The sequence below is a fragment of the Lates calcarifer genome, linkage group LG16_LG22 (genome assembly GCF_001640805.2).
Source record: "Lates calcarifer isolate ASB-BC8 linkage group LG16_LG22, TLL_Latcal_v3, whole genome shotgun sequence".
Taxonomy (NCBI): domain Eukaryota; kingdom Metazoa; phylum Chordata; class Actinopteri; family Centropomidae; genus Lates; species Lates calcarifer.
The window spans coordinates 15,697,572-15,724,650 of record NC_066848.1 but is presented as its reverse complement, the minus strand read 5'-3'; the positions used below and the strand labels follow the sequence as shown (position 1 = coordinate 15,724,650).

Below are 27,079 nucleotides of genomic sequence, written 5' to 3'. Positions count from 1 at the left end.
CAGAGAAATTAGGTTTTAAGAGAACAATGATGGAAAATCCATTACTTTCAACATTTCAAAGTTTATTTAAATTTTATTTAATTTTCATACAGTATCAAGTTTCCAACAGTCCCACAGCATAAGATGCAGCATGCAGAAAAAGGAAAAAAAAAGGTTCTCAAACGTAAATCTTTTCAGATATCCCCACACAAACTAAAAAGAACCCAAGTCCCTCAGAGAAAAAGTAGCACTTACAAACTAAAGCGCGGTCTGAACTATACAGAGAACAGAGAGCCAGAACTGCATTTAACAAATACTTATATACAAAAGAAAGGAAAAAAAAAACCCATCAAATTTTCCCCTTTAAGCTGAGTACAGTGTGTGGCAGTTTGAGACAGGATCAGATATGCAACTTTTACTGGAATAGAAGCATCTCGCTGACCCGGGTAAAATACAAAAAGTTACATGTAGTTCAGTTCATTTGGATTACCTCTCATAATATGTGTACATTTACCAAAGTTTGGCAACATCCATATTGTATACCATTAAATTCTTAAATATATTAACATCACCATCCATGTGTAAACAAGAGGATTATTTCAAAAAATTGAATCTACATGCACAACAAAAAATATATTTCCATGTCATGCAAGCACAGGGAGGCCCAAGCCGTGCAGAGCTTTGGGATAAGGGACAACAGAGCACTCCAGATTCACATCTCTGACTGAAAACTCCTGTTCAAACCAGCAGTCGGCCTCCAAAGCAAAACAAAAAGCTATTCCGATGCCGTTTATAGTAGGAAGCATTTTTCCCCTAAAGAAATTTAAATTTGGTTAAATTTTGAATTTCTCCCTGTTTGTATTAGTGGGTGGAAGGGGGAGAAAATGAGGTGATTGTGACAGAAAAAAAAGTGGGAGAAGAAGCCAACTTTTGAAATGTACACGTTCAAAAAAAAAACAAAACAAAAAAACCCCTACAATATACAGTCTATCCCATTGCACACTGATCATGCCAACGTGTTAAGATTTTAAGTGTTCGTGTTGCGTTAAAGAAAAACTGACCCGTCCTGCGCTGTACTGAGAAAGGTAAGTATTCAGAAGGGCTCATGTAAAGCAGAGGCAAAGCCTTCTCCTCTTGCTGTTCAACGGAGATGAGCACACATTGATTACCTAATATACACATATTGGTTAAAAAACGCTGCCTGCAGATAAGTCTCTTAAATTGCTATATACTCGCACAAACAGTGTATTATTCACTCCTTAAACTCTAACTCTCAGTTCTTAGCCACGTCCATCCAGCCGCTGTCCTAAACGTTAAACAAAAGTCTTGAAATTCTAATGATTCCATTATATTTCTTGTGTCGTTGCGAGTGCAGAGCTAGTCTTTGCATTGGAGATTGTCGCATGGATGCAAACAGTTAAAAATACTTCATCAGGAGTAAACCATGTATCACTTTTGCAGCCACAGATTATTTTGGAAAGACATTTTCTTGGCATTAATTAATCTACCTATAATTTCATGACAGGAAATAAGGATAATCTCCGACAATATAAACACATTCTTAAGTATAAATAAAACTAGCAACCTTATTACAAAAAAAAAAAATAGAAATTGCTTTGCTAAGAGTGACTGGAAGCTTAACTGGTCTAATCTGAACTGCTCGTGTGTGTAAGCTAAGAATGAAGGAAGGAAAAAGTTAAAACTTAAGATTTAGTCTTGCATCTAATGTGACTTGCGGTCGTGCAGTTAGAAGTGTCACGAGACAGTTTGCCCGGCATGAATGACAGCGGTGATGATAGGTAATAACTTGGACTGGTTTCTGGATATGTTCTGGTTGGCACTTCATACCCTACTTTCTAGTTGTACTGTAAGTCAAGTGTTAATGTACTATACACTTCCCCTCACGAGACAACTGTAGATATACTTGTATTTTTTCTTCTTTATAAAAGACAAGAACAAAAAATAAATATCAAAAATAACAATTAACAAAAAAGAAGAAAGGATGAAATATGAACAAGCCAACCAGCCTCCTCACTGAGCCCCCTTTCTCCCCCCTCATCCAAAAAACGGAGTTGCTCTTGCAAATGACAATTCGATGTCCTTCAGTCTCTTAAAGTGCTACGACCGGGTTATTGAGAGGATTTACAGTTCAATAACACTTCAAAGTTGGCTTCACGAGGCCCGTGGTTTTTGAAAGAAAAAGTGGCTTCACAGAGAGAGAGAGAGAGAGAGAGAGAGAGAGAGAGAGAGAGAGAAAGAAAGAAAAAGAAAGAGAGATAAAGAGAGAGAATACTTCCATTGAGTTACACAGAGAGCGTTTTGCCGGACGTCTTGAGCAGATCTTCAGAGATGGTGGAGAAAGCGAGTGTCGAGGAGGAAGGGGGGGATTCAGCGAGCGGAGGGAGCGCTCACACGTCCACCACCATCTTTTTGTGTATATCGAGACCGCCGACCACCTGGAGGAGTGAGAGGGAGGCAAAAGATGATACATTCATTAATCCGGTGCTGTTACAGGCAGTGATGGCAAACGTATGGTCTCCAGTTGGCGAGAATGGGCCTTTTTCAAAAAAAGACACTTGACTCGTCATAGCAGGAAAAACACGGGTGTTACTAATAACATTAATGATAATTCAGTTCCCAGTGTCTTAGTAAGCCATGACAGTGAACCAGCAGTCTTCAAACTGCTTGTTTTCTCCAACCAACAGTCCAAAGCAAGAAGAAAACAACAACCAATCATTTTAGATTTACCACTAAAATGTGTTGGTGGTGTAAATACTCTTTCCTTTCACTACTAATAACCTTTTGACAGAATCTATTTTTACATCCTTCATCTTATTTTTACACACTCTTTATTGCAGATCCTTTCACCCAACAATGTTCAGATCAGGACGTCTATAAGCGAGACAAAAGAAATCATGTCATGCAGTCTCCTCCTTGAGCCTTGAAGTGCTCGAGCGGTGCCACTTTGTTAAAAACAGGATGTAATATTCTCCTGCGCCGTCCTGAAAATACACCCTCACGAGGACGAGAGCCTTTTTAGTTCAAGACTCTGGAGATGCAGCCGTCAAATGTGGGCCTCGTGTCTGTCAGAGTTAGAACTGGTGCCTTTCATTTCAGAAAATGTCTCCAAGCAAAGCGGGCTCCACTGGGGTCCAACCACAGACGAGTTATGTGGATGATACTTTTTAACAAGAGAATGCTAATTGTGTTGAAAGAGACTTTGCTTCCCTTTTTGATTTGCTTAAATTAGATAATCAAGGCCACGTACTTTCTATCTAAATTGTGAGGCTGGAGTTTAAGTCGGTACGACAGCGACGCCGTCACATGGTGGCAAAATCTTGGTTCTCAGCATTGGTTTGGGTCGATACCTTTCCAAACAGCACTGCTGGATGGCACAAATCCTCCTACAACTAATAAAAGCAAAGTAGAAATAACTAGGTTTGGTGCCTCTGCTGTCATAAATGCCATCTGCTCATTGTTACAAAGAAAACAGTTTTTATAGTTTTCTATGACTGTGGCCAAGTCTTTAAAGAGACTAACCCTGATACAGTTCTGTCATTAGAAATACCTCCCCTTTGGTGAAGTGCAAAATAGCAGCAATGTGTCAACTTGAAATTCACTGAACTACTGTGAGTCCAGCAGCTATTGAGACAAATATACAGTGGCTTGGCTCATAAGAGAAATGTATTACTCCTTTCTTTCCATCCTCTGAGTGCCTCTCTCTGTCATGGATCAGTAAAATCTTGCAGATTCTTTGTCTTTGACCTTAGTCTAATGGTTCTTAAACAGTGACTGAGCCTCTCACATCAAAGTCCAATGAGTGTGGTTCCAAATACTTGTCAGGCTGGCAGAATCCAAAACCATAGTAAGTATTTTACAGACACCACACATTTAAATCCTCTCTATGTGGTAGAGGTTTTCATAACTTTTATGGACACTTCTTGTAGATTAGTTTTGAGTATTTCCCTTAACCTTGTGAAACAGGTTTGTGTGAGCGTGTTCATGTTAGCTTTACTTAATTAAGGCCTGGATATTGAGTCCAGTTCAATAAAGGGGGAACTTTATATCAGAAATACCTTCCTGGTTGTGAAGGTTTTTTTCTCCCCAGTGTTGCAATGATCATCTCACTGCAGTAATACAGCAGTCTCTCTCCCTGTTTGCCACTGCAGCTGAAAACTCATCTTTTCAAAGAAATTCATTAACCCTCTACCCCTCCTCATTCAGACACGCTCTACTGGTTCTATTTTCTTATTGTAAAGAAGCAAACGTCTGCCTCTGTGCTTTTACATCTGATTTCTCTCTCCTTATACTGTATTAGTACTTTCCCCTCTCACACGATCATCTGAGGATTAAAAGAATAATGTCAAGGCACTGTGCACTATAAATATAAGCTTATTTCACAGTTGCTGGACTGGCTTCATCTGATATTTTATTTGTTGCTTGGGTCAATATTCTTGTAGTGTAATACAGCTGAAGTGCTAGGTCAGTATTTTTAGTGACCCATCATATGAAGCAAGAACTCACCAGCATGTATTTACAGCCCTTGACACCATATCTCAACAGGAAGTGTGAAACTAAAACCCAGTGCTGTTGAGCCAAAACAAAAAGCTGTTTCCAGGGGTTTTCTGCCCCTTTGACATTTGCCTTCACCGCAACAGACTGCATCAGCAGAAATGTCACCACCGCCCACCCCACAAAAATACCCCAAGGAGGGCTTCCACTTACTGCACAGAACTCTTCAAAGGATATCCTGCCGTCTCCGTCCTTGTCTGCGTTGATAATGGTCTTGTCCACAATCTGCTGGAGCTGCGTGTCCTTCAGGTTGTTGCCTACCATCATTTTCAGCACCTGGAAGAGCTCGCCATTGGAGATGTAGCCATCTTTGTCCATGTCATAGATCCTGAAAGCGACTGTGGTTGAGGGGGGTGGGGGTGGAGAACAGAGGCAGGGGTAGATGTGAGTGTAAATCAGTTACACGGCAACAACTAGAGAGCATCAGATGTTAGAAAATGTGCGACAACAGAATGGGGGAGACGCAGGAGACAAAGCCCCAGCAGGTTTAATGCCCAAAACAGCAAAAAACAAACAGATGTGTTTGGGGATAAGAGACCATGACCCACTGGTGCTACCTCTTGGCACACGGGGCTTTAATGGAGAAGCAGCTTCACTTACACCGAAGCTTCTGTTCCTTGTCTCCCTTGACGCTGAACTGTGAGACTCCCTCGATGAACTCTGGGAGAGGAGAACAACAATCAGGGCCCATAAGACTTTTTCTACACAGTCTCCACTTAAAGACATCAACATATTGATATTATGGTATGTAATCTTTGTGGTGTATACTGATAATAATTCTGGCTGTATGAGATTGGATATGCATTTTCTGATTTCCATTTTGCACTTCTACTGTAATGAAGAGTTAAGAGACAAGAGAGTCCCTAGATATTGAGATCTGATTATTTTTATATATGCAGTGTAGTTGTGCCTCAGGGACAGTTATGTATATCTACACTTGGAGAACAATAGATCTGTTTTGTAAATCTTAAGGTTTTAGGGTTCCCTGTCCTACATTCAGCTCTGAAAGTGGATTTCTTCACCATTCAAGTGCTGTGTATTTGAGCACTGACATGGATCGTGAACCATTATTAATCAGCTTCATTACAGAAAATGAGCTTCAAATCACACTGAATGCTGATGGAATGGAACATGGTACAGATGCCTAATATAGTGGCTGAAAAAAGAAAAACATCACAGTGCAGTAAATATGAGAAAAGCACAGACACATTAGTATGGTATTAACATAAACCCTTATGCTCCCTTATGCTGCCACCAGTATGTGCAGTATTTGCAGTTGTATTAATGGTGGACTTAGTTCTTGTACTGGTCCATATTTGTTATATGTTGGTGGTTGTTTAGCACATGTGTTTGGGTCCTTTCATTGCTGATTTACATACTGGTGAAATATGAATGCTCATTTACAAAACTGGTTTTGGCTCTTGTGTATTGCCTCACAGCAAACCCTGTGATAATGGATTCACAGGAAACTGAACATGACTTTTGTAACACATAGAGGATAGAGAGTGCCATTCATATCTTCTACAATAATTCAACTGATCTCATGCTTCCATCTATGTTGGGCTCTGTATCTGATTCAGCTGCCTTGATGTCAAATACCAACACCACACAGTCTTCATTTAGTAAAACCATTCCATGTTAGTTAGCTGGCTGATCTTAAAATTGTGAGTAGAAAATATAAGCCATGAGACACATACTGATCGAACCAAAGCAGTGACTAAGGCCTTATTTTAGCCAGATAAAAGACTCTGTGAAAGTCACAACAACATATAAATAAACAAATGGCACTGAAAAATTAAACACAAGATTTAAAGTATCATATGTCATAAGTGCTTTCTCAAAATTCTTTAAAGTTGTGATTGAATTTCAGATAGCAATCAGCTCATACAAGTTCAACATCTGCAGTGTTGTGGTATCTTTAAAAATATGTCACACACTAACACAGACCATATTAAATATGTAGAATCAGGTACTGGTAGATCACCTCACCAGCAGAGTTTATCGCATACCTTTAAAGTCCACCTCTCCGTTCCCATCCGTGTCAAATATGTCAATAACCCTTTGCACCAGCGGGTTCTGTTGCAGCTCCGGCAGCGACATGAACTCCTCCACGCTGAGTGAGCCAGAGTTATCTAGGTCGAGTTTCTTAAACCTCTTCCCTAGCCTCTTAATCTCATCAGCATCGACTGGACAAAGAGAAAAAGAAAGAGGGAAAGGGGGAGAAGATCCAGATGAGACATTTACATTTTCTTTGCAGACATTCAGCTTCTTATCCAATGCTTAGCTCATCATAATTACATGAAAACAAATGGTAAGATTCATGGTGCCATAACAGCTCCTTAAAGTCACAACAGCCATGTAGTAATACTAGGACACAAAAGAAAGGCAAGAGTTAAAAGTGACATGGAAAAATGAGCCACAGTGCACTGTTCACCTGCAGCAACATTCCCCCAAGATGATTTAAAAAAAAAAAAATATCACATCCACTAAGCCAGTAGATGTATTTGCAAAATATAAATATCCTTGCTAACACCTGCATGAACTGTAGTCATAAATTTTAGTAGCCACCGCTTGCAACTAGGTCAAGGGCACCACTTCTGGCCTGCACAGGACTGAGCTAACCGCTCCAAGCTGTAGACCCACAGTAACCACAGTACACTGTGTTCTGCTCTTCTACAGAGAGACCTGAAATGGGTGCCATAATTGAAAAAGCTCCAGTTGCTAGACAGCAAATATTACATGCAGCCAAACCCCAGTACTGCCCTGACAATACTGCGGTGAAACTAAAATAGAAACTAAAAGAGTAGAGGAGAGGGAGTAACAGAGGAATTAGCAGAAAGATGGAGAGACAAATACACAGATAGAACTTTTTCAAACTTACAGCCTTTGTTGTCTACTGGTGTTTTTTTATCAGAAGGGACCTGGATCTTTTGTTCTCCTGCCATCAGAAACAGCCTCAACTCCCTGGCCAGTATACTGAACAATGGCAAGGAGTAATCCAGAAGCAATAACAAAGGCAGTTGTTAATTACTATATAAGCTCATTCACACATAGTCACATGATCCCAATGGCCAACCACAAACTACTATACTGCCTGCTTTAATCTGATCTGGGGTCCTAAATGACATGGGCTATCTATTAATCTTAAAACATAGCTAACAGAGGGAAGGAGGGACAATACAGAGGAGTGCCAAATTTATGAGGTCAAGAATTCAGTTTATTCCAGTTCTGATCAGGTTTACCGGCCTGCACAAGGACAGGTAAAGTTCAGGGAAAAGTTCACATCATATCAGATTTACTTTACATTGACACTGGCAACTGGAAAAAAAGAAAAGAAACTTCACTTCAGCCTCCTGGTGGTAAAAGGCTAGAATTTTCACAGGCTCTATTCACAGTCATAAATGGAAGGAAAACGCTAAATAAATGAGTGAAAAAACTAAACAAATGTATATGCTTCCATAAAGTGTATGAAGAGTCACTGAATGGCTGCTTAGTGTGAAAATGATATGTATCATATGCTGTAGTCTTCAGTCACCAGATCTCGAACCAGTGGTACCAAAGGTACAGTAGGTTTCAACTCTATGTTTTAGACTGTGCTCGAATAAAGGATTATCTTATACCAGGTTGAAGCAAAGGGATGTTATCCCATCATTCCACTTATCAAGCGAGGGAGAGAGAGAGACAGGTGTGGGTTGTGTTTTGGGTTTCGGACGCTGTGCTACATCAGCTCTCATGACTAATCAAGAGTGTGGTGGAGGAGTAGGGGAGGAGTGAGAGAAAATGAGAAATATAGAGATTGAGAAAGAGAAAGTTGGAATGGATGCAATCGCAGCAGCCAACTCTTGTGTTAGTTATAACTGAGAAACCTCTAAGTGAAGAAAAGTATAACCTCTACAATCTGCTACACACAAGGTTCTGTAAGTACTACCATAATGACCATTACAGTAGTGATATTATGTGATATATACCACTTGAATTTCGGGTTTTGAACTTAGCACCCTTATTAAAGCAGCTGCAAGCAAACAATGTGGATGAAGAATGCATATTATATCAGTTATCTTCCCTGGGAAATATGAAAAAAAAAAACAAAAACGTATCACGTACATGTACAATTGCACACGTCAAGCATTAACCATCAGCCACTGGTAAACTGTGTCTGTGGGCTGTACGACCATGTGGTGAATTGAATTTGTGATGCAAAAGCCTGTAGATTAATGAGCCTGAGCATGAGCAAGAAACAAAGCCCTTTAGAAGACAATGAACATTTGTTATACTGTATCTCATTTCCATGATTTTTGTACACCTAAAGTACTTTTATTTCTAATGAGGGGTTGCAGGCTTGTTTTTAAGCATCTCCTGATACAAACACACACACGCAAAATCTGATATATAGCACAGGGTTTCTGTGTCCACTAGGTGCGAGTTATCGGAGCCAAGCACACAGCCATCCTGTGACACAAAACACTTCCTTATCGGCAGCCTCCTGTTTCCTGTTCACAGTAGATGACACAAGCTTGGCTCGTGGCGGTTTTAACGGTCTGCGCAAGAGGTATTGGTGCTACAGATACTCACAATACTGGGTTTAGTGCTTTAAATCAAAGCCATATTTATCAAATCAGGGCAATCCGTGGCACAGCTAGATATGCCATTTTTTGGCTTAAGTGTGGGTATGAATGTGTTTTTGATTTCAGGTTAAGTTTCTTTCTGACATGCTTCTTGTAGATATCGCACACACACCACATTCTACAGGTCGGCTGTGAAAATCAGTGGCACAGAACAAGTGGGCGAGCAGCCCTCCCTTTTTGTTCGTCAATAACTTTATAATTAAGAAGCCCTTGTCAACAAATAATAGGATGCCATTTTCAGGATTGCCTAGTGAAGAGAGAGGGGATAACTAAGGTACTTGAATATGGAGGGTTCAACTTGAACTTGAACCTCTCCGCGCCCTACAAACATGTTTACACTTATCGTTCTATAAGGCCAGTAAAGTAGAACTCTTCACCAAACAGCAGATGTTAACATTAATCTTTCAACCTGGTTCGCTGTCACAGTTTAAGTTTCTTTTGTTGCTACACAGTCAGGTCAGTGGGATAAGCTGGAGTACAGATGAAAAATCGCTCTGACATTTACAACACATAACAAACTTTGGTGCAGTCGCTGAGCGGGGGAACATCTGAACACTGTGCCCAGATCCCTTCCTGCTGTCTGGAGCTGCCAAGTGAGTAGGTACATGTATTATTCATGCAAGCAAGGACAACAGCTTTCTCACAGACTGAGTCCCCTTCCAGGTCTTGAACCAACAAGTCCCACGTCTGCCAGCATCACAGACAGACATGGCTCCCAGCTGAGCCAAATTAAACTCATGATTAAGACAGTAGATACAGTACTTTTACTACAGTTAGTTCAACTGACTTAACCAACATATGGTACTTTCTCATAACTGTTATGGCCAAGAGGTAGAGACCAGAATTTTATCATAGCTGCAGTTAATGGTTACAAGGAAAACACCCAATAAACTAATGGGGTTCTCTGATTTAACTATCATTATCTCATACTCTTATGCAAACTCAGTGCAGTAACATGAGCTTAAATAACTCTATCGCCAGTTTTACGAGCACTGACTGCCAACCTCCTTTACAGCCAGACCTTAAAATGTGTCCTACAAATAAGGTACTAGTGAGCCTTGGTTTGTTTACAAGAGGAAGAACTGAAAAAAACTGGAACAAAGTGTCACTGTATTTAGAGGACAGCTGTGTCACTGAAATGACCTTGCTTGATGGAAAATAGTTGGGCACAGATATGAGAGCCAGGGAGAAAAGACAAGGAAAGCTCTTTTTTAAAAATCAAATACCTGTACATACTCTTACAGGCATGAAGGAAAATTATTGTAATAGAAAAAGTGATTGAGATCAAATAAAATATTTAATATTGTAAATTTCCCACCTGGTTTGGCATGTTTCTGCACATCATTCCTTGTTTCTACATTAAAAAAACAGGATGATGTGAAGGGATTAAATATGAAAGTTCTTAACATAGGCAGGATAAAACCTGCAAAAAAGGACCTTGTTCTTGATGATCGCTAGCCTTCTCCATGACCTCGACTTACAGAGGAGGACACAGACATGTTTTTTAACCCCATTGTCATAACATGGCCTGTATGTTTGAGCTTGAGGTAGAATATGGATGAAGGTACAGAAGTGTTGCAGGTTTTATATGATGGTGCAGTGTTCTTGATCACACTATAATCCTATAATCACATTTTGTCATCATAAATTTTGTCATACACATAATGCCATTGAGTGCAAGATGACTCAGCAAAAACAGTTTATACATTTTACTGGATCAATGAAGAACTACGTGCTTTGCTTTACAGTAACATAAGCGGATAATATATGTATCCATGGATGGACTTTTTTTATTAAATATAGCATTCAAGGAAAATTATCAAAAAAGTTTCCCATGTAAAAGAAATTGTTTTCTGAGAGAGCTGCACAGTCAGAGAGGCTCCTCACACACTGCTATGCTAATGAGCAGCTCCGAGGGAGACCCAATGTAACTGTGAGATGATTATGATAATCTCATATACTCCACCGCAGATCACAACAGACCCGTGCATGCACGCACACACACACACTTATTAAAAATGCTGTCTGCACCCTCAACTGTGTTACTAGGCAACTGGAACCCGTTAGCCCCCCAAAGTAGCCCACACACTCATATATACACAGACACAAAAGGAGGAGGAACATTTAAGCAATTGTTCCTGAGGTGTATGGCGTGCATGAAAACACATGCATATGTAGATGTCATCAGCCTTTGAGTGCACACAGGAGGCTCACTCTGTTACATTCACATAAGCATCAATTAACATAAAAAATACTGCTATGTTTGGCCAAATGGCCCACCGTCTGGTCCATAACTTGTCTTGCATGACCTCCTATACTGTTTGTGCGGTTCTTGCTATCTTTATAGTTGTGTTTTTGTAACTGGTCCAAGGTGTCAACAACCTCATTTTTGGACAGCATATCTGATAGCACACTAAGTGTTCTGCTTGACGCTGACATTACTGGTACCACAGTTAAAAACCAGGTAGCTCAACCTAAGCATTAAACAGCAGCACAGCTGCATGAACAGAAATCTGCTAAGTGCAGTTGGCTTTTCCTCCCCATTTTTGTTTAATTATAAAACGCAATGTTCCCAAAATGTCATTAATGAATTTGTCCTCTTAAGCATGCTTAGCCCTCAAATGGTTCACCCTGCACATTAATGGAGGCATGTGACTCCATTAACAAAGCTAACCTGAAATGAGACAAGTGGGAGGGGGAGGAGGGGGGCAAATAAGGGTGTAGTGTCGTCTAGGAAACGCATCAGAAAGCAACACTGTGCTACAGCCACAGATCATAATTAGTGATGATGAGCTCAAATCAGTTTCCTGATCATAAGGAGTTCATGCTCTCATGCTCTTTCTCAGACCTCTGAGAAGGTCCCACAAAAAATATGGAGACCGAGGAGGGAGTTTGAAAAATATGTGACAGTGACAGTAATACTGAGTGGCTTTATGAGAAGCATTAGATTCAACATTTTTCTATGGTCTGACTGATATATCTTGCCCTCTGCTGTGCCACAATATTATGAAAGTGCAATAAATGTTTGATAGTGCATATTTATTCTCTGTCATTTCATAACTGGTAAGTAAACGGATCTACAGAACACCTGTGTTCATGGTTATGTAAGTTTTAACACAAGTATGAAGTCATGACCCTTTACACTTGACTGCACTGTGCAATTCAATAATGCAGAACTGCTGTAAATGTTATTTTAAATGTACATTTATTTTCATTACATTTTAGGGAGATATCACTCTAAAACACATATCTTAGAGCAGTTTACCTATACTGTACACTTTGGAAAAGATATTTAATTAGCTGAAGTGTTAAAATTCAAAGAGTGAAGTCTGTTGATTTTTCTAATGTTTTCATCAGGTAGGCACAGATCTGGACATCAGGTCATTTCTGTGCCTACAAAAAGAGGCATACATGCATGCACAACTTTTCTCTGTCACTCCCTCAATCTTATCTCATCTAGGCCACTGGTAAGAGGAGGCCATGCAGGCGAGTGTGTGTACTACAGAGGAGAAAGCTCCAGCACTCGGTGCATTAGGCTGATTGCTCTGGCTGCTCTGATAATGTACAGCTCGCCTGCATGGGCCAAACGGAGGACGAAGCAGGGCAGCGCACTGATGGTGTATATTTATAGCTGTGCCGTCATCAGAAAACCCCCAACTCACCCAACCACCCCCACCAACAGAGGCTCTGGCTCCCGCCCTCAGGGAAACCCCTAGCAACAAGGAACTCCAGCGAGCCGCCCGCCGTTTATTTTAGGCGGCTGCAGACTGGCCTGCGATGGTTTCAGGCTCGCTGCTGTGTTTCTCAGTGAGAGCGTGACGCATCGAGGGGTGTGTGTGTGTGTTGTGTGTGAGTGTGTGTGTGTGTGGGGTGAAGAGAGTGGCGGTACAAAGTGGGTGCGTGCGTGCACTTTAAAAAAAGTGCAGTGCATATGGGTGTGTGTGTCAGTGTGGTCTGTGTGATAATTATGCACGCTCCCACAAGTAGGGCCATTAAATTTTGCCTGATCTAAGCTTGCTTAAGCCAGCAGCAGTGAGACACTGCATTGACAAGAGGATTCAGGTCTTTTCGAAATTTCATCCTCCAGCATAGAACAATGACCTTATTTCACAATCCATCCTGTCAAGACAATTCTTAGAGACAAACGCCTCCTCATGTTGATCTTATGGACATCAGCAAACAGAGTTAAGAACGATCTGATGGCAGGTAAAGGTGAGAGGGTGTTCAACTTGGTTGACAGCAGTAGGGTTGAGGTGCAGCAGGGTGAATCTGTCTGACCAGCAGGCCAGAGCGAATTTCTTCACAGCCAATGCCTGCCTGTCCAAGCCCTTGATGAGCAGAACAGCTGCTCTGTCAGTGAAGGGTGTGTGAGACAGGGAGAAAGCCAAAGAGAGACTAAGAGAGAGAAAGAGAGAAAATTCAAAGAAAGAGAAAGCAGGAGACAGAACAGCAAAAAGAGAATGTCTGAGAAGAGGCAAGCACAGTAGCAATTATGAACTGTTTCCCAAATCGAAAAACACCTGTGTAATCTAGGAGGACAAAAGTCATTCTTGCAGTTACAGTAAGTATCTAAATGCTAACATGATTGAATTCAATAGACATTGTAACACCTGGCAGAACTTTTGTCTAGTAACTTCTCATAGGTTTGTCTGTTGATTTGGAGACTGCTGTCTTTGATATTGTTGAACAACATCTGTCCTTATCTGTTTAAATGAGGTTACATTTTTGCTCAGTACTTGTATTTCCTGCCTATATAGCACCTTTAAAAATAAAAGGAAAGTAGGACAGAGGACAGTCTAAGAGAAGAGAGAAAGACAGTGGTGAATAGGGAGAAGCAGAAAGGCAGAAAGAGAGAGAGAGAGAGATAAACAGACAGAGAATGGAGAGAAGCTGTAAATATCCCAGACTGAATGCAGAGGTCCTTGATGAGTTCATTTCAGGGTCATACACCACCCAAAATCTCCCCCCACCCTTGCCATGGTGCCATAATCTTGGGGGGGGGGGATGCCTGGAAGGCCTGGCAGGCCAAGGTCCTGTCCCCCCATGATGTTACAGTAGTACAGTCTAAGTATGGACGACACCACCATGTCACACCACAGCGTGTCCATAGCTCTGTTCACTCTAGAAAGATGTGTCATTTTGAATATGTTTGTGTGTGTCTTGGTTGGATTACTCTCCAAACACTCTACCGGGCAACACAAAGACGGGTGACACATTTCTGTATGCTAAAAGGTCATTACTTGTGTAACAAGTCGGTCTTCAGTCACTCTGACTACAATCCATGTCAGTTATTGACAATAAAAGGAGGTGTCCATTTGTACGTTTTTAGAGCCAATGTGCCTATACCGTTTCCTCTGCATATGAAAAGCTCCAAATTGTAGAAAAGGCTGATTTATTCATCAAGTCTGGTGTAAGCTTAAATCAAAGCAGTTTTCTGTTCCTCCTACACTACTCTGTACCTGACCTGCCGCATTGTTTGATCAACATTATAGCTCACAATTAGCCTGAATGGTTTGGAGAATAAAGATATGCTCACTGTACATTACTGCATGTCTGCCTTTTAACTGTGGCACCAAAAATATCAACAACTAACTCTGACGTCAACACAATGCACACGTGACTGATTCTGAGGTCAATCTCAACAGTGACAAGGTCCCTGAAGTACACCTACACTACAGAGGGACCTGTTGCAGTCTCAGTGCTCATTAAACACATGCAGCAGCAGACCCATTTTAACCCGGTTCTTAACAACTTCCCGGTGAAACTGTGCCATTTGCGCCAGATTGAGTTTATGTGAAATCTGCATCTCTGAGGACTTTTTCAACAACAAGAAGCTGAGATTGTGTTGACGTATCATCAGGTGGGCAAGGTGAAGGAGGTGGACAAAGAAGAAATGTGAGTCATATCCTCGGCTCTCCTCCTCCTCCCGAGAGCACAGGAGATCCAAGATGTCTATTAGGCAGACATCTTGTAAACATGACATTTATGTCTTGATGGGAATATAGCATACATTGTGATACAGTAGTGGATTATCCTGAAATTTAATTGAGAAAATGTTTAAAGATAACTGAATGACATTATTGGGTTTGCCTCATTAACAGAATTAAAAACCCAACAATCACAGATTAGGACTTTACCACAGTGATTTTAAAAAATCAAACTGAATGTTGCCATAAAACAGACCTGTTCATTGATTTGCAACATCAGAAAAACTATCAAAATGTCATGTATTTAGTGCATGTCAATTTTCAGGGAGAATGTTTACACCAGATAAAAATTTAGATACTTTCAATTTTTGAACAAAATTAAGCCCTGTGCATCTAGAGCAAGCAAATGTACAAAATACTTACAATGTGAGCACATCTCCAGGGGGTAACTGGCTTCATTTCCCTGTAGAGAGAGAGAAACAGAGAAGTCAGAGGACATTTCAATAGTTTTGATAGAGACCCATTACCTATTACTGGGTCTCTGGGTACAACTGTTAAGTTACTTAAGGTAATCTGGCAGTGATTAAAAACCCTCTTAGAAGCAGAATGCAAACCAACAACTAGAGCTGGATATTGCTCGAAATCTTTCTGTGCCAATAGGATATCAGTCCTAACACCATCTCGCTCACATACACACACTTTTATTAGTTAAAAGAAAAAACATTGAGGTGGTTCTTTTAGTGAGAAAACAGCTTTAGAAAGCTCTTTCATACCTTAATGCTGATTAAAAGCTGCAGTACAAGCAGGTATTTTTAGACAATTTTCTACAGAACTCAAGCTTGTTTCCTTTTTCATTAAACTAACAATGGCACCCACTGGAGGCAACAAACAAAAGGGCCTAGGGTTATCTGTGATGAGCACTGGATTCATTTTTATGCCACAGGTTTTCTCAACAAGAAGAATAATATAGACAAAAGAGCACTCTGCCACGTTCTGAAACTGTACCAGACTGGTTTTCTCACTTTTTTAATTACAAGGGTGTTATATCTTGCCAATCAGAGACAGGTAGAACTGTAAAATTGATGACTTAGACTCTAGGCCCTAGAGCCTACACTGTTCAGTATGATTGATGGATCTCCAGCTAATCTGATCTGATTATCTTTGCTGGTGTGGTGGGCATGGTGCAAGGATGCTGCAGTGCTTGTATTACTGAAACAAAACACTTGAGCCAGGTCTTGCATTAAGATTTTTTTTTTTTTTTTTTTTTTTGATAAAAGCAATCATACACAAAAATATTTTAGTGTAAGTCTTGACTGCCTTCAAAGTAAAACATCCTCATTCTCTCATCTGTCTACATGCAAACAATCTGCAGCACCTTCCAACAGAGGCAACAATTCATTCCACAGGTCAGGACTGGGCAAATAAGTCTTAATGTTTATAAATACACAGTTGTAGGACTACTATTATTAGTCATTACAGAACAAACTTTTGTAGTTTTGCACTCCAAATTATCCTTTTGCAGATATGACCCATGTGCAAATGTGGTAACACAATTATACACATTTAACTTTACAGCCCTAACACAAATACTCAAATTTGCAGATACAGATTGATCAATTTAATGTTTAATTAATAATGATTCTAACTTACATTAGTCTCCATATATTTTAGTTACTGTAATGTTTACTGAGGTTGGGGGGAAATCTTTGTGTGGATGAATAGATAACAGATGGCACACACTGACAAATACAAGCCATTTCTGTGAACATTTCATGATAATGTTTCACTAAAACTCCTTGAGGCTGTTTCCTATTTACATGTGCAGCCTCTTTCAAGTCATACATCTTGCACGGCATCAAATCTTCCAGCATAACACTGTTTAAATGAACCATGCCATTCAGAGACACTGCATGGTGGTGTGTGTGTGTCTGTGTGTGTGTGCAGTATTGGCTCGTGTTCAGCAGTCACATCCGCATCCCATCCCATCCCATCCAACACTGCAGTGTCCACTGAGCCTGAGTCTGACTGCTGGCAGGGTGAGGCTGAACGCTTACATGGGAGCCAGTGAGGAGTCCCTGTTGCTGAGAGGTGGGGGTGATGGAATGGAGATCCTACAACTGAGAGAAGAGAGAGAAAGATGCCCCGGGCCAGCAAGCAATCGACCAGAATTGTCCTGCAGCTCCATCAAGGAATGCCAAACTAAGACTGTGCTTGGCAAACTGGACATACGAACTGGCAGCTCGGTTAAGCTTCCTGTAGCCAGTCCAGAGATGGACGTCATACAGTGTCCAGGATACCGGCTACTAACTGCAGCTGCTCATCAAGAAAGTTGGATTTAGCCCGTGTATAGAATTTTAAATGAAAATGGCTTATTTCATTATTATTATTGCAAATGGCATGAAAACCAGAGAAGGTGAAGACCTCAGTGACTTTTAACGGGTTTGCTTGTTTGCTAGTGTGAATACAATAAACACAACTTTACCAAAGTAATCACACCCAGAGAATCACCAAGGCCTTGCAACAGATGAGTGCTACTCCTGCCCTTGGCTTGCGCTGACACACAGATACGCTGGCTAGAAAAAGCCGGTGCCAGTTATGTCATGTACTGGCTTATCATTGTGCTGCCGTACAACAGCAGACTTACCTCAGAGAAGTTGTGATATTTTAAGAGCAGTGAGGAGATAGAGGTGACATAGGATTAGCCAAGAGAGCGACTTAGTGTTTGACACCCTACCAGGAGAGTAGAGTCAGCTACTAGCGCAGCGATCTGAGGCTGACATATACATGGTTTTCCTCTATGGGACAACAACTTGACAGAGGCTGGGCACTGCCAGTTTAAGGGATTGAATTCCAGTGTAGCTCAATGTGTAGCGCATGACTCCACCAGTGGGTAATAGTGACAATGTGATACTTTATTGATTCCTGTAGGAAACAATCTTTTTGTTTTGCTCCCCTACACAGAGCTCGCTCTGCTACACAGCAGCACTGTGAGAGCTGTAGGCACAGTGACTTGCTAAATGACACTTAAGCAGGATTTTGGATTCAATGCCTTGAACCAGTGTCCTCAAGCTCAAGGACAGGCTCTAAATGCACCCTCACCCTGCTATATGAGACTTCTTGTTGTTCACACCTTTATTTTGGTCCCTTTGGTCTGGACTAAAGAAAAACAGTTCATTGTTGTGTCTTACTTGTAGTCCATTTAGGGTCCATAGTGACTTATAGTGAGGCAATAGTTACCTCATTCAGTGCACAGTCACGATGGCCTGCATTATCAATGCTAAAAGAGCAGGATACTTAATTTCACTTCAATGTGCTGAAAGACTTTGACTTATCTTCCCTGGTGGTCACAAATAGGTCATGCAGAAATAGTAGGTAATGACACAAGTCCAGGCTACACCTCAGCTTCAGCTGTCATAAAATATGTCAAACATACAAAAAGAAACAAGGAGTCCTGTACATGAAACAGTGCCTATGGTCAGCAGACATACCGGGAAGAGTTCAATTGAAAGTGTTTTCCACATCAAAACAGACAACAAATAATAGAGTTCTTTTAAACTTCACCAAGTAAAGCTTTACATGGCCAGTGGTTGAGGTTCTATAACTGCTATACAGCAACCAGTCCAAAATATGTGCGCAGCTCTGTCAATGCAATATGACATGCCTCACAAAAAGCAAATAATTAAAGAATGTCAGACCAGATGAAACCGATCCCAGTGCAAAACATGCCAGTGTCCAAGAAACATTGCTTCTATTGTAGTAGACCAGGAGCTACCACAGGGTGGCTCTCACCAGGTGGTGCTAAGGGGGATACAAGTATGTATTCCATCATTGAGATTATTAAAATTCCATTGTTGAAATGACTACGGCAAACAACCATTTTAAAATGTTTTTGGTGTATGGTTTCAGTACGGACACACTATTACCTAACTGAATGAAATATTATGATGTATTTATCTTAGCTTACAAAGGTAAATGAATAGTTGCCTAAAGAAAATGGTGGGTAAATGAGTGTTGGGTGTGTGTACTCTCAACTACATTCCTGATGTCTGCTGTCACTAATGTGTGAGCTGTAGGGTCCCTGGAGATAAAGAGACTTATAGCAAAGCAGATTTGGTGTTGAGGATTACAGGTTTACTAACTAAGGCCCGCCTTAGGTCACTGGTGTGGCTAACGTGGGGTCAGGAGTAACTCTTGTCATGTCCTCTGTAATAAACAAGTTCACACAGCTCTGATTCAGCCCTTTACATAGATTCTAATGAAGCATACCAGGTGGGCTGATTATAAGGCTGTATAAATACAGAAAAAGGAAAAAAAATGCATAAAATGAAAAAGTATCTTGCATACACACCCAGAAATAGAGGCAAAAAGAGAGAGAGACTCCCGTTGGCTCATCAATAATGCATGCTTCATTCAGAATCAATTAGGCCTTAGCACACAAAACACATTTTGCATAATGAAGAGTCTGGCATCGTCGCTGGTTCAGCAGCAACACTACGGCCGACCCAAAAACCCGGCTAATTATAGACCTGCAGAACCCAGTCATAACATGAAAAACTGTGGAGTACGGTACATGGGGCTGCAGACTTGGAGGGATTTTCTGAGGCATCTTTGGCAGGACATGAGAGTGCCTTCTGCTCTCACACTAAAATAAGCCAAATCAAACGAGAGCAAATTAATAATTGGTTAGTAGTAAGAGATACTTTCATCATAACTTGTTCACTATACCGGATTAAAAAAGTTTAAATGTCCTGCAGTCATACCCAACCTATTACACAGTCAATAATCCATTATGTTGTCAGACATGTTCATTGAGAATATGATGGATATTCTACCTTATCTTCTTTAACAAAAGTAAAAACTATGTAAAATCGGAGATTTCGCATTTAACCTTTATTTCTCCATGGCAGGCTTGCTAAGCATGAATGCTCAGCAACGCCCCTCTCTACTCTCACACAGTTACACATGTTTACACCTGGAACCTGCCTTATCTGCAGTTTGGTGTTTTAGTACTTTAGTCAAGGGCACAACAGTGACATTAGGCAGCAGCAAGCACATCCACCTCTCTGTCCAAATGTGTTAACTTAAAGCAAACATTTGATATAATGAATGTTTTGCTAACTTTTAGACCACTGCACATCTGCATACTTATAGGAAGGAAGTAATACCATGAAAAACTTGAAATCTCCCACTGTGGTTAAGACCAAAAGAAATGAGTAAAAATCTGACCTAACATACATAATTAAGACACTTAATTATTTCTGGTGGCCTCTGAGTGCAACCCATAATATGATGGAATGGAATGAAACACTGCAGTGTGTGCACTAGCTGAATTAGCGTTGTGTAGGAAATGTAAACTCAGAGGTGAGGCATACATCATTTCCTGAATCCCATCTGTGGTGCCCGAGATATTATGTATTAACATCAAAGTGAACAGGACTGATCCACATTGCCAACTTTGATTCCATCATGAGGACAAACATCAAATTCAGCCTGAAAAATGTGCATCAGAGCAGAGTGTGTATTTATGGCCTCACTATGCATGATATCCAAGATCCTGTTCTCCTTGTACTAGGCTTACTGATGCGTACTACAACACTCACACACTGTTTTCAATATGTTTCTGTACCAATGCCAACAAGTCAAATCTATATGTTTATTGTACTTGACATAAAACAATACGTATTTCAATACAAAATCTGCTGAACAAACATGACAGAGGGAGTCAAGAGGCGATGCTGTTGTCTTATGATTATATGTATGTCAGCATCTCTGTAAACAGTTCTGTACAGCTACTCATTAAATTAAGAGATGAGAGTGAGATGGTGGGATAATGTTAAAAAAAATACTACTGGATGCTGGAGCAGTCTTTGACTTTACCATTCAGTAACCAAACTAAGACTGAAATCACAGCAGGAGGAATTGCAGCAGGTGCAGTGGTGCTGAAACAATTACATAATGAGTCGATGGACAGAATTTATTGAAAACAATTACAATCAGCTGTTTAAGTCATTTCTCAGAAAAAATTATTGAATATTTTCTGTTTCCAGCTTCTCTAATGGGAGGGTTTGCTGCTTTTTCTCTTTTTATGTTATTGTGAATTCAATACCCTGAGTACTGAGCTGTTGGTCTGATAAAAACATGCAAATTAATGTGGTTTTCTAGGCCTCCGGGAACTTATGAAGGGCAAAAATGATCAACAAGGCCATCTAAAAAGCAGAGACTTCTGGTCTGTGTGCATGCACATGGGAAATCAATTAAAACAATGTGCCATTTTAAACACATCTGTCTGTCTAACTTGGCATGTTTGACTTAATTTTCTGTACAATGCATGTGACTGACACATTATTTTTGAGGTGAAAAGTGTCTTGTGAGTGCATCCAAATCAGTTTACGTGTTGTGCGTTTTCTCCATGCTTTGCTTGCTTGCTCGGCTAGCTCAGGGAACACAAGACTCCCTCCTCCTCCACACAAATGTGTCTGCAAGTATCAAGCTTGCCATATAGCCAAGTGTTATGATAAACATACCCAACCCTCCAGAGTCACAGCAAAGTGCAGAGCTGAGCTGTGCTTTCAAACTAGTCTGTAAATAGAGTTCACCCCTCCATTTTTCAGCCCAACTTTGTACAGCAGGCAAAACCCAGGCCAATAACCATCTGACTGCACAATATCACTAATAACCTTTTAGTCTATTACATAGAAGGGCAGCCATATGTAGAACAATCAAAACAAGCTGCTACAAGTTTACAGTCATCTGTCTCCTTGCACAGAGTTTCAGTTACTCTCCTTTTGTTCCTCAAAGCATCATCTCCTTTTTTAATTCTTGGTTTGAAACACTGTCTTGTTAGGTGTGCATTCCTATGTGGATATGTATGCATTTCTGTGTGGTGTGTATCTGTGTGTAATTCTGTGTGTGTGTGTGTGTGTGTGTGTGTGTGTGTGTGTGTGTGTGTAAAGGATCTGTACCAGATTTGAGAGTCAAGTGCAAATATAAAAATAATTACCAAAATCTTTGCTGCCTGAGGGAACTCTGGCAGCGCTAATCTCCTCAGCCATTTTTATCCCCGTCTTGGGCTTACCTACAAAGGGTTCTGAAGGCCTCATAATGCCATGGATACTAACAACGTCTAAATCTTCTTATGCATTAACCCAGGGGTGATAAAGACATACTGTATTTACCAACTGCTGAGAACATGTGAACATTCAATTCTCATCTTTAGCCAACAGCTCAGTACCGGATTGTTCCCCAATACAGGAATTCATCTTGGTGTCACCAGGGCTGGGACACACTGACTAATGCTGTGACATAATAAATTCCCAGCAGACAAGGCGCAACAACCACTTTGTCTAGTGCAGGTCATCATTTAAGGCTGCAACTGGCAGATTTCTGATTGCTTTATTTTACAGTTCATTAATTAAATGGCCTTAACAAAGGGCAACAAAAATTACAAAAAAATCCATGAGGAGTTCTATGCACTCAACACAAGGTATTCAAAGGGCTTGTTTTGTCAAAAAAGCATTAAATCCTCACATTTGTAAGGCTGGAATCAGCATCTCTGAACTGTTACAAGATAATACCTCAAGTAAATGACTGCTTTATCATTTTACACTAATATTTCTACACTCGCCAGCACAACAGCACTGCTGCTACATGGAGTCATGCAGGAGGCCGCACTTGTAATGAACGATGTTGCAACAGCAGCCTTAAAAACAACATCAATGGCTGTCAGTTATAAGATGTCAAACTGACATCAAAAACCAAGGTAATGATGATGTGTTTTCAACTGCAGGTTTCTTTCATTACACTTACACCAAGATATCATTACTTTTACTTTCAGGGAATGGCTGAATGCTTGGCTGTTACTTCATGATAAGACATTGGGTGCATTAACAGATTACATTGCTACTCTACAGCAACGTATTGTTGCGGGTGAAATTGTTTCATGCTATGGAAGACATTGCAGGCAAAGGCTGTTAGTGAATAAAACCCCATGTTGTTGGTTCCACTGCTTCCACTGACAGTGAGCAAAATGTGCTTTTAGGTGTTAATCATATACAGCAGATTTGATGCTTTGATTTAAATCAGCCAAAAAACATCAATCAGTCATAGATTCATCCTCTCGCCAACAGGTGGTGTATGCTGTATGTTGTGATGTAACCCTTGTAGGAATACAGAAAAGTTTATAAAGTAACAAACTCCAACCAATACCAAACTCAAAACAGCTTTTTAAGCCCCCCTTCACCTCCTCCTGCATCAGTAACAGTGTACAGAACTTATTTGACCAGTCATGATTGCATGCACACAGCCTTTTTGAGCACTCCTGAACAGTCTTTATGTCCTGTTCCAACCAGTAATTACAGAGGCAAAATATCCTTGACGTGCCATTTGAATGTTACTTTAAACTTTTCTAATCACTGCGCACAAAGGCTGACATACCAGACAAATAGATGTTTACTGACAAAACTGACTAGAGTTTGGCCTATGCCCGTGACTGCTGGCTCCAGTGCAAGCCGAGGACTGCAGCAATGTAGCGGCCAGCGAGGAGAATAAATCCACACTGAGTGGGCTGGTTGGAAGTGCAGTGTGGATCACGTAGTGTTGATCATCACTTCTGCTGGTGGTTCACTGTGGCTTTTATCTCTTTTACATTAGCTACAGCTCGATCCTTATGTGGGTGGCGCTTGATTGCTAGGCAGCATATGGTCCCCTTAGCATCAGATCATTCCACTACATGCTTAAGCAATGGTGTATCCCTGCCCCCAACCTCCCCCTGCAGCTGAGAAGAATACATTTTGACAGGCCATAAGTTGGTGTACTGTCTGCAGGACGTGCATGCCCCGAGTTGACTGCTGCAGGGCAAATGTAACATGGTTCTGGGTGTTTTTAGCTTACCTGGTTAATGTATTTATTATTGAAGAGTCAAAAAGCCACTGTTACTGTTTTGTTATTATAGTGCTGTGTCGTGGATGGATGATAAAAATCTGGTTCTTGTGTGTGGTTTATGTGTTCCTTTGTATTCACAGATGCATGATTAATGCACCATAATATACAGAATATAACCTCAGGGACAGTAACCTTGAATCACAATGCATCAGCTCCTGATAGCTCGGTAGCAGTTGCCCACCAGGGGCCTGTTCCAAGAAGCTGTTTTACTAAGTTACCTGGTTTCTCAGAATTGATCTTTACATCAGTCATTGTTCCATGTTCAAGGTTTTACTCAGCAAATATCTCTCGATATCAGTAAAGCTGCTTCTTAGAACAGGCCCCAGATGTGCTCACAGTATGTGCAAATATTACTATAGTCACTGGTTATCAAATCAATGCCCAAATTATACATTGAGAATGAGCATCTGAATGTAAAAACCAACTCTTAAAAGAAATTTCTGGAAAAAACAAGAGACTTCCTCACTATAACCTAACCAATTCTAGGTTTTTGAGGTCAATGACTAGATCGAAGTTTGAAAAGCTGAAAAAAAGATTCAATAAAGATCTCTTCATTTAGGCTATAAAGAATTATGACCATGATATTAATTATGCATTTAATGGTGATACCAATAAATCTTCAATAAGTTAATATCAGCCTAGTCAACTAATTCATTTGTCTAGCTATAATTTTAACTCTTCATGAGCGATTGCTGGCTCATGTCAATATTCACTGACATTTGAATCTACCACTAAGTAACAAGACTAAGCAACCAAATTTATAAAACTTAAAGCAAAGAAAGTTTCCTCAAGACGTGATGAAGCAATTATGATTTTATCTTGAATAGGGACTGCATTTCTTGGCTTTTGTTCAGGGCAATAACAGAACAGGAATAGGTGAGTGCTAATGAACAAATGACTGCTACTGCCAATTTTGTGCTATCGGGACATCAATAACTGGTTAGAAAATGAATGCGTGGAGGAGTGTTGGATGTACAGTTGGATGGAAATAAATTATGAGAATAAGAGGGCAGTGAAGGGAGGGACAGGGGGCTCAAATCCTTCTGCAAAGAACCCAAAATTTCTAACGACATCCTTGCCATTGGTTACTAACATGTCAGCTTTGATCCTCCATTGGATTGAATATGGATCCAGTCCTGGACACTGCTGCCCGGTCATGTCCATTTCTATTGGTTACTAGGTGGATGCCTTATCAGGTTACTAGGCAACTCACCTCCATATATATGAAGTACACTTATACGAGTATATGTGTGTGTGTGAGAGAGAGTGAGTGTGTAGTTGTATATACAATTAGCATGGCAATTAGGACAGCACGAGCCAATTCTGTGGCCTGCTATGGCAGCTTCCTCTAGAACCGCTGTAAATATAAACAAATGTAGCTTCGGCCTGTTCATTAAAGCTTATGAGCGCAAATGAAACAATGTTGCAACTATCAACACAGCGCCATGCTACCTAGAAAACATATTGAGGTATATTTCGTTGTACGTTTAATGCAGAGCGAATATAAGTGTAAAGACGTAACTTGTGCGGACTTTACATTTCCCTGCCTGGTGAGCAAAATGTGCCACAATTAGTCGCCAACCCTAGGCCTAGTAAGCGTGTGTTTTGTCACGAAAACTAATTTGCACAGGCCTCGTTGCTAATAAGAGTGTAGGCTATGCCGAGAAGGGATAAGAAATATCTGGGCCACAGGCTTTAGGCTACTGTCAGCCCCGGGGTATTGCACAGAGAGCGCGACGGGGAGCCAAAAGTGGGTGAGAAAAGCGTTTCCTTCTCGCCAGAACTCTACGGTGTCGACTGCCAACTCAAAGCAAAGCGCTCACCGCGAAAAACAACCTGTCAAAACGCCACATTATTCGACACATTAATACGCAGGCCTGCCCACTGGTGTGTTTACCAGTCGGCGGAGGTTGAAAATAAGAGCCGCTGCTGCTTACCATCTTGCAGGTCGGATGATGAAATCCAGGCGATGTGAACGGAAAAGAGGTACAACAGGGGGGTGTCGGAAGGCCGCCGAGCTGTGGCGAGAAACACAAAAAACTCGGTTGTGGTGCTCTATGAGGATTCGGCCTGGCTTTCTACCCAGCTTCAGGCTCTTCTTCTCCGTCTCTCTCTCCTTTACAGAGGCTTTCACTGCAGTGGCAAAGGGAGGGAGACCCGCTGGGAGGGGACAGTAAAGCGGAGGAGGAGGCTCGGTTTGACAAGCAGGCGGTGGCGGAGGGGAGGAGAGAAGAAGTGAAGGGGGGAGGTGCAGCAGTACAGTACTGTACATCCGGGAACTACAGGATATATTTATTTATTTATATTTTTTTTTAACCTCCCGAGCAGGTTTGTGCTTGTGCTCCCCCCGCTGGTGGTATGACTGTACTGCACTCAGGCCATCTCTACATGGACTGTCAGCGCACCCTTAAACCTCAATGTACACAACTGGCAGATGGACTTCATATTGTATAATCCCCAGGGCACTAAGTCCGTTCATCAATAGCACAGACTTCGCCTCATGGACAGGCAGTAAATCCATGCTAAGCGTTGTAAGCCATAGTGAGATTTTAAGTGGCTTTAGAGGTACAGTAGAGCTGGGCTGAAAAGAAAATCTAAACAATTGTAGATTTTCTAAAGAACATGTTTGGACTGGAGCAGAAATTTACTACTGACTCTAACAGTGGGCTACATGTATTAGTGGGCTAATAGTAGGTAGTAGTGAGCAGTTTCTAAACACTTTCAGCTACAGCAGTAGTACATGTAATACTATATAGTATTAGACAAGGTTATCTTTTTTCAGCCACAGCAGTAGAAGCAGTGTTGTGGCTAAACTGGGATAAATAGAGGATAAAGCTGAAAAGCAAACTTTTTTAGACATGTAGGCTATCCCACACTTGGTTCAACAGCTATTTCAGCAACCCCCTTTTTTAATTTTGGGGGCGTTAACCTTGTCCTTGGATCAGTATCCCCTTGAGAGTGTGTAAAAGTTATTCTAGCCTGCAGTAATAGTAGCATTAGCTATGCTGAATAATTCTAGATAGTGGAGCCCCACCC

General features: G+C 40.9%; 1 protein-coding gene across 1 annotated transcript; it reads right to left on the bottom strand.

The window, feature by feature from the left end:
- Positions 1-41: 41 nt before the first annotated feature.
- On the bottom strand, positions 42-26,190 carry ppp3r1a (protein phosphatase 3, regulatory subunit B, alpha a). Its single transcript, XM_018661579.2, has 6 exons — positions 25,981-26,190; positions 15,527-15,566; positions 6,561-6,737; positions 5,152-5,211; positions 4,705-4,889; positions 42-2,435 (listed from the first exon to the last, which is right to left on the bottom strand). Exons 1-6 carry the CDS (start codon positions 25,981-25,983, stop codon positions 2,388-2,390), a joined length of 513 nt encoding a protein of 170 aa, XP_018517095.1. The 5' UTR covers positions 25,984-26,190; the 3' UTR covers positions 42-2,387.
- Positions 26,191-27,079: the final 889 nt, after the last annotated feature.

Excerpts from the sequence above, each read along its gene's own strand:
- ppp3r1a (XM_018661579.2), bottom strand. Across the intron at positions 6,738-15,526 it reads CCTGGAGATGTGCTCACATT|TCGATGCTGATGAGATTAAG; the intron begins GTAAGTATTTTG and ends CTCTTTGTCCAG. Across the intron at positions 4,890-5,151 it reads CAAGGAACAGAAGCTTCGGT|TCGCTTTCAGGATCTATGAC; the intron begins GTAAGTGAAGCT and ends CCTCAACCACAG.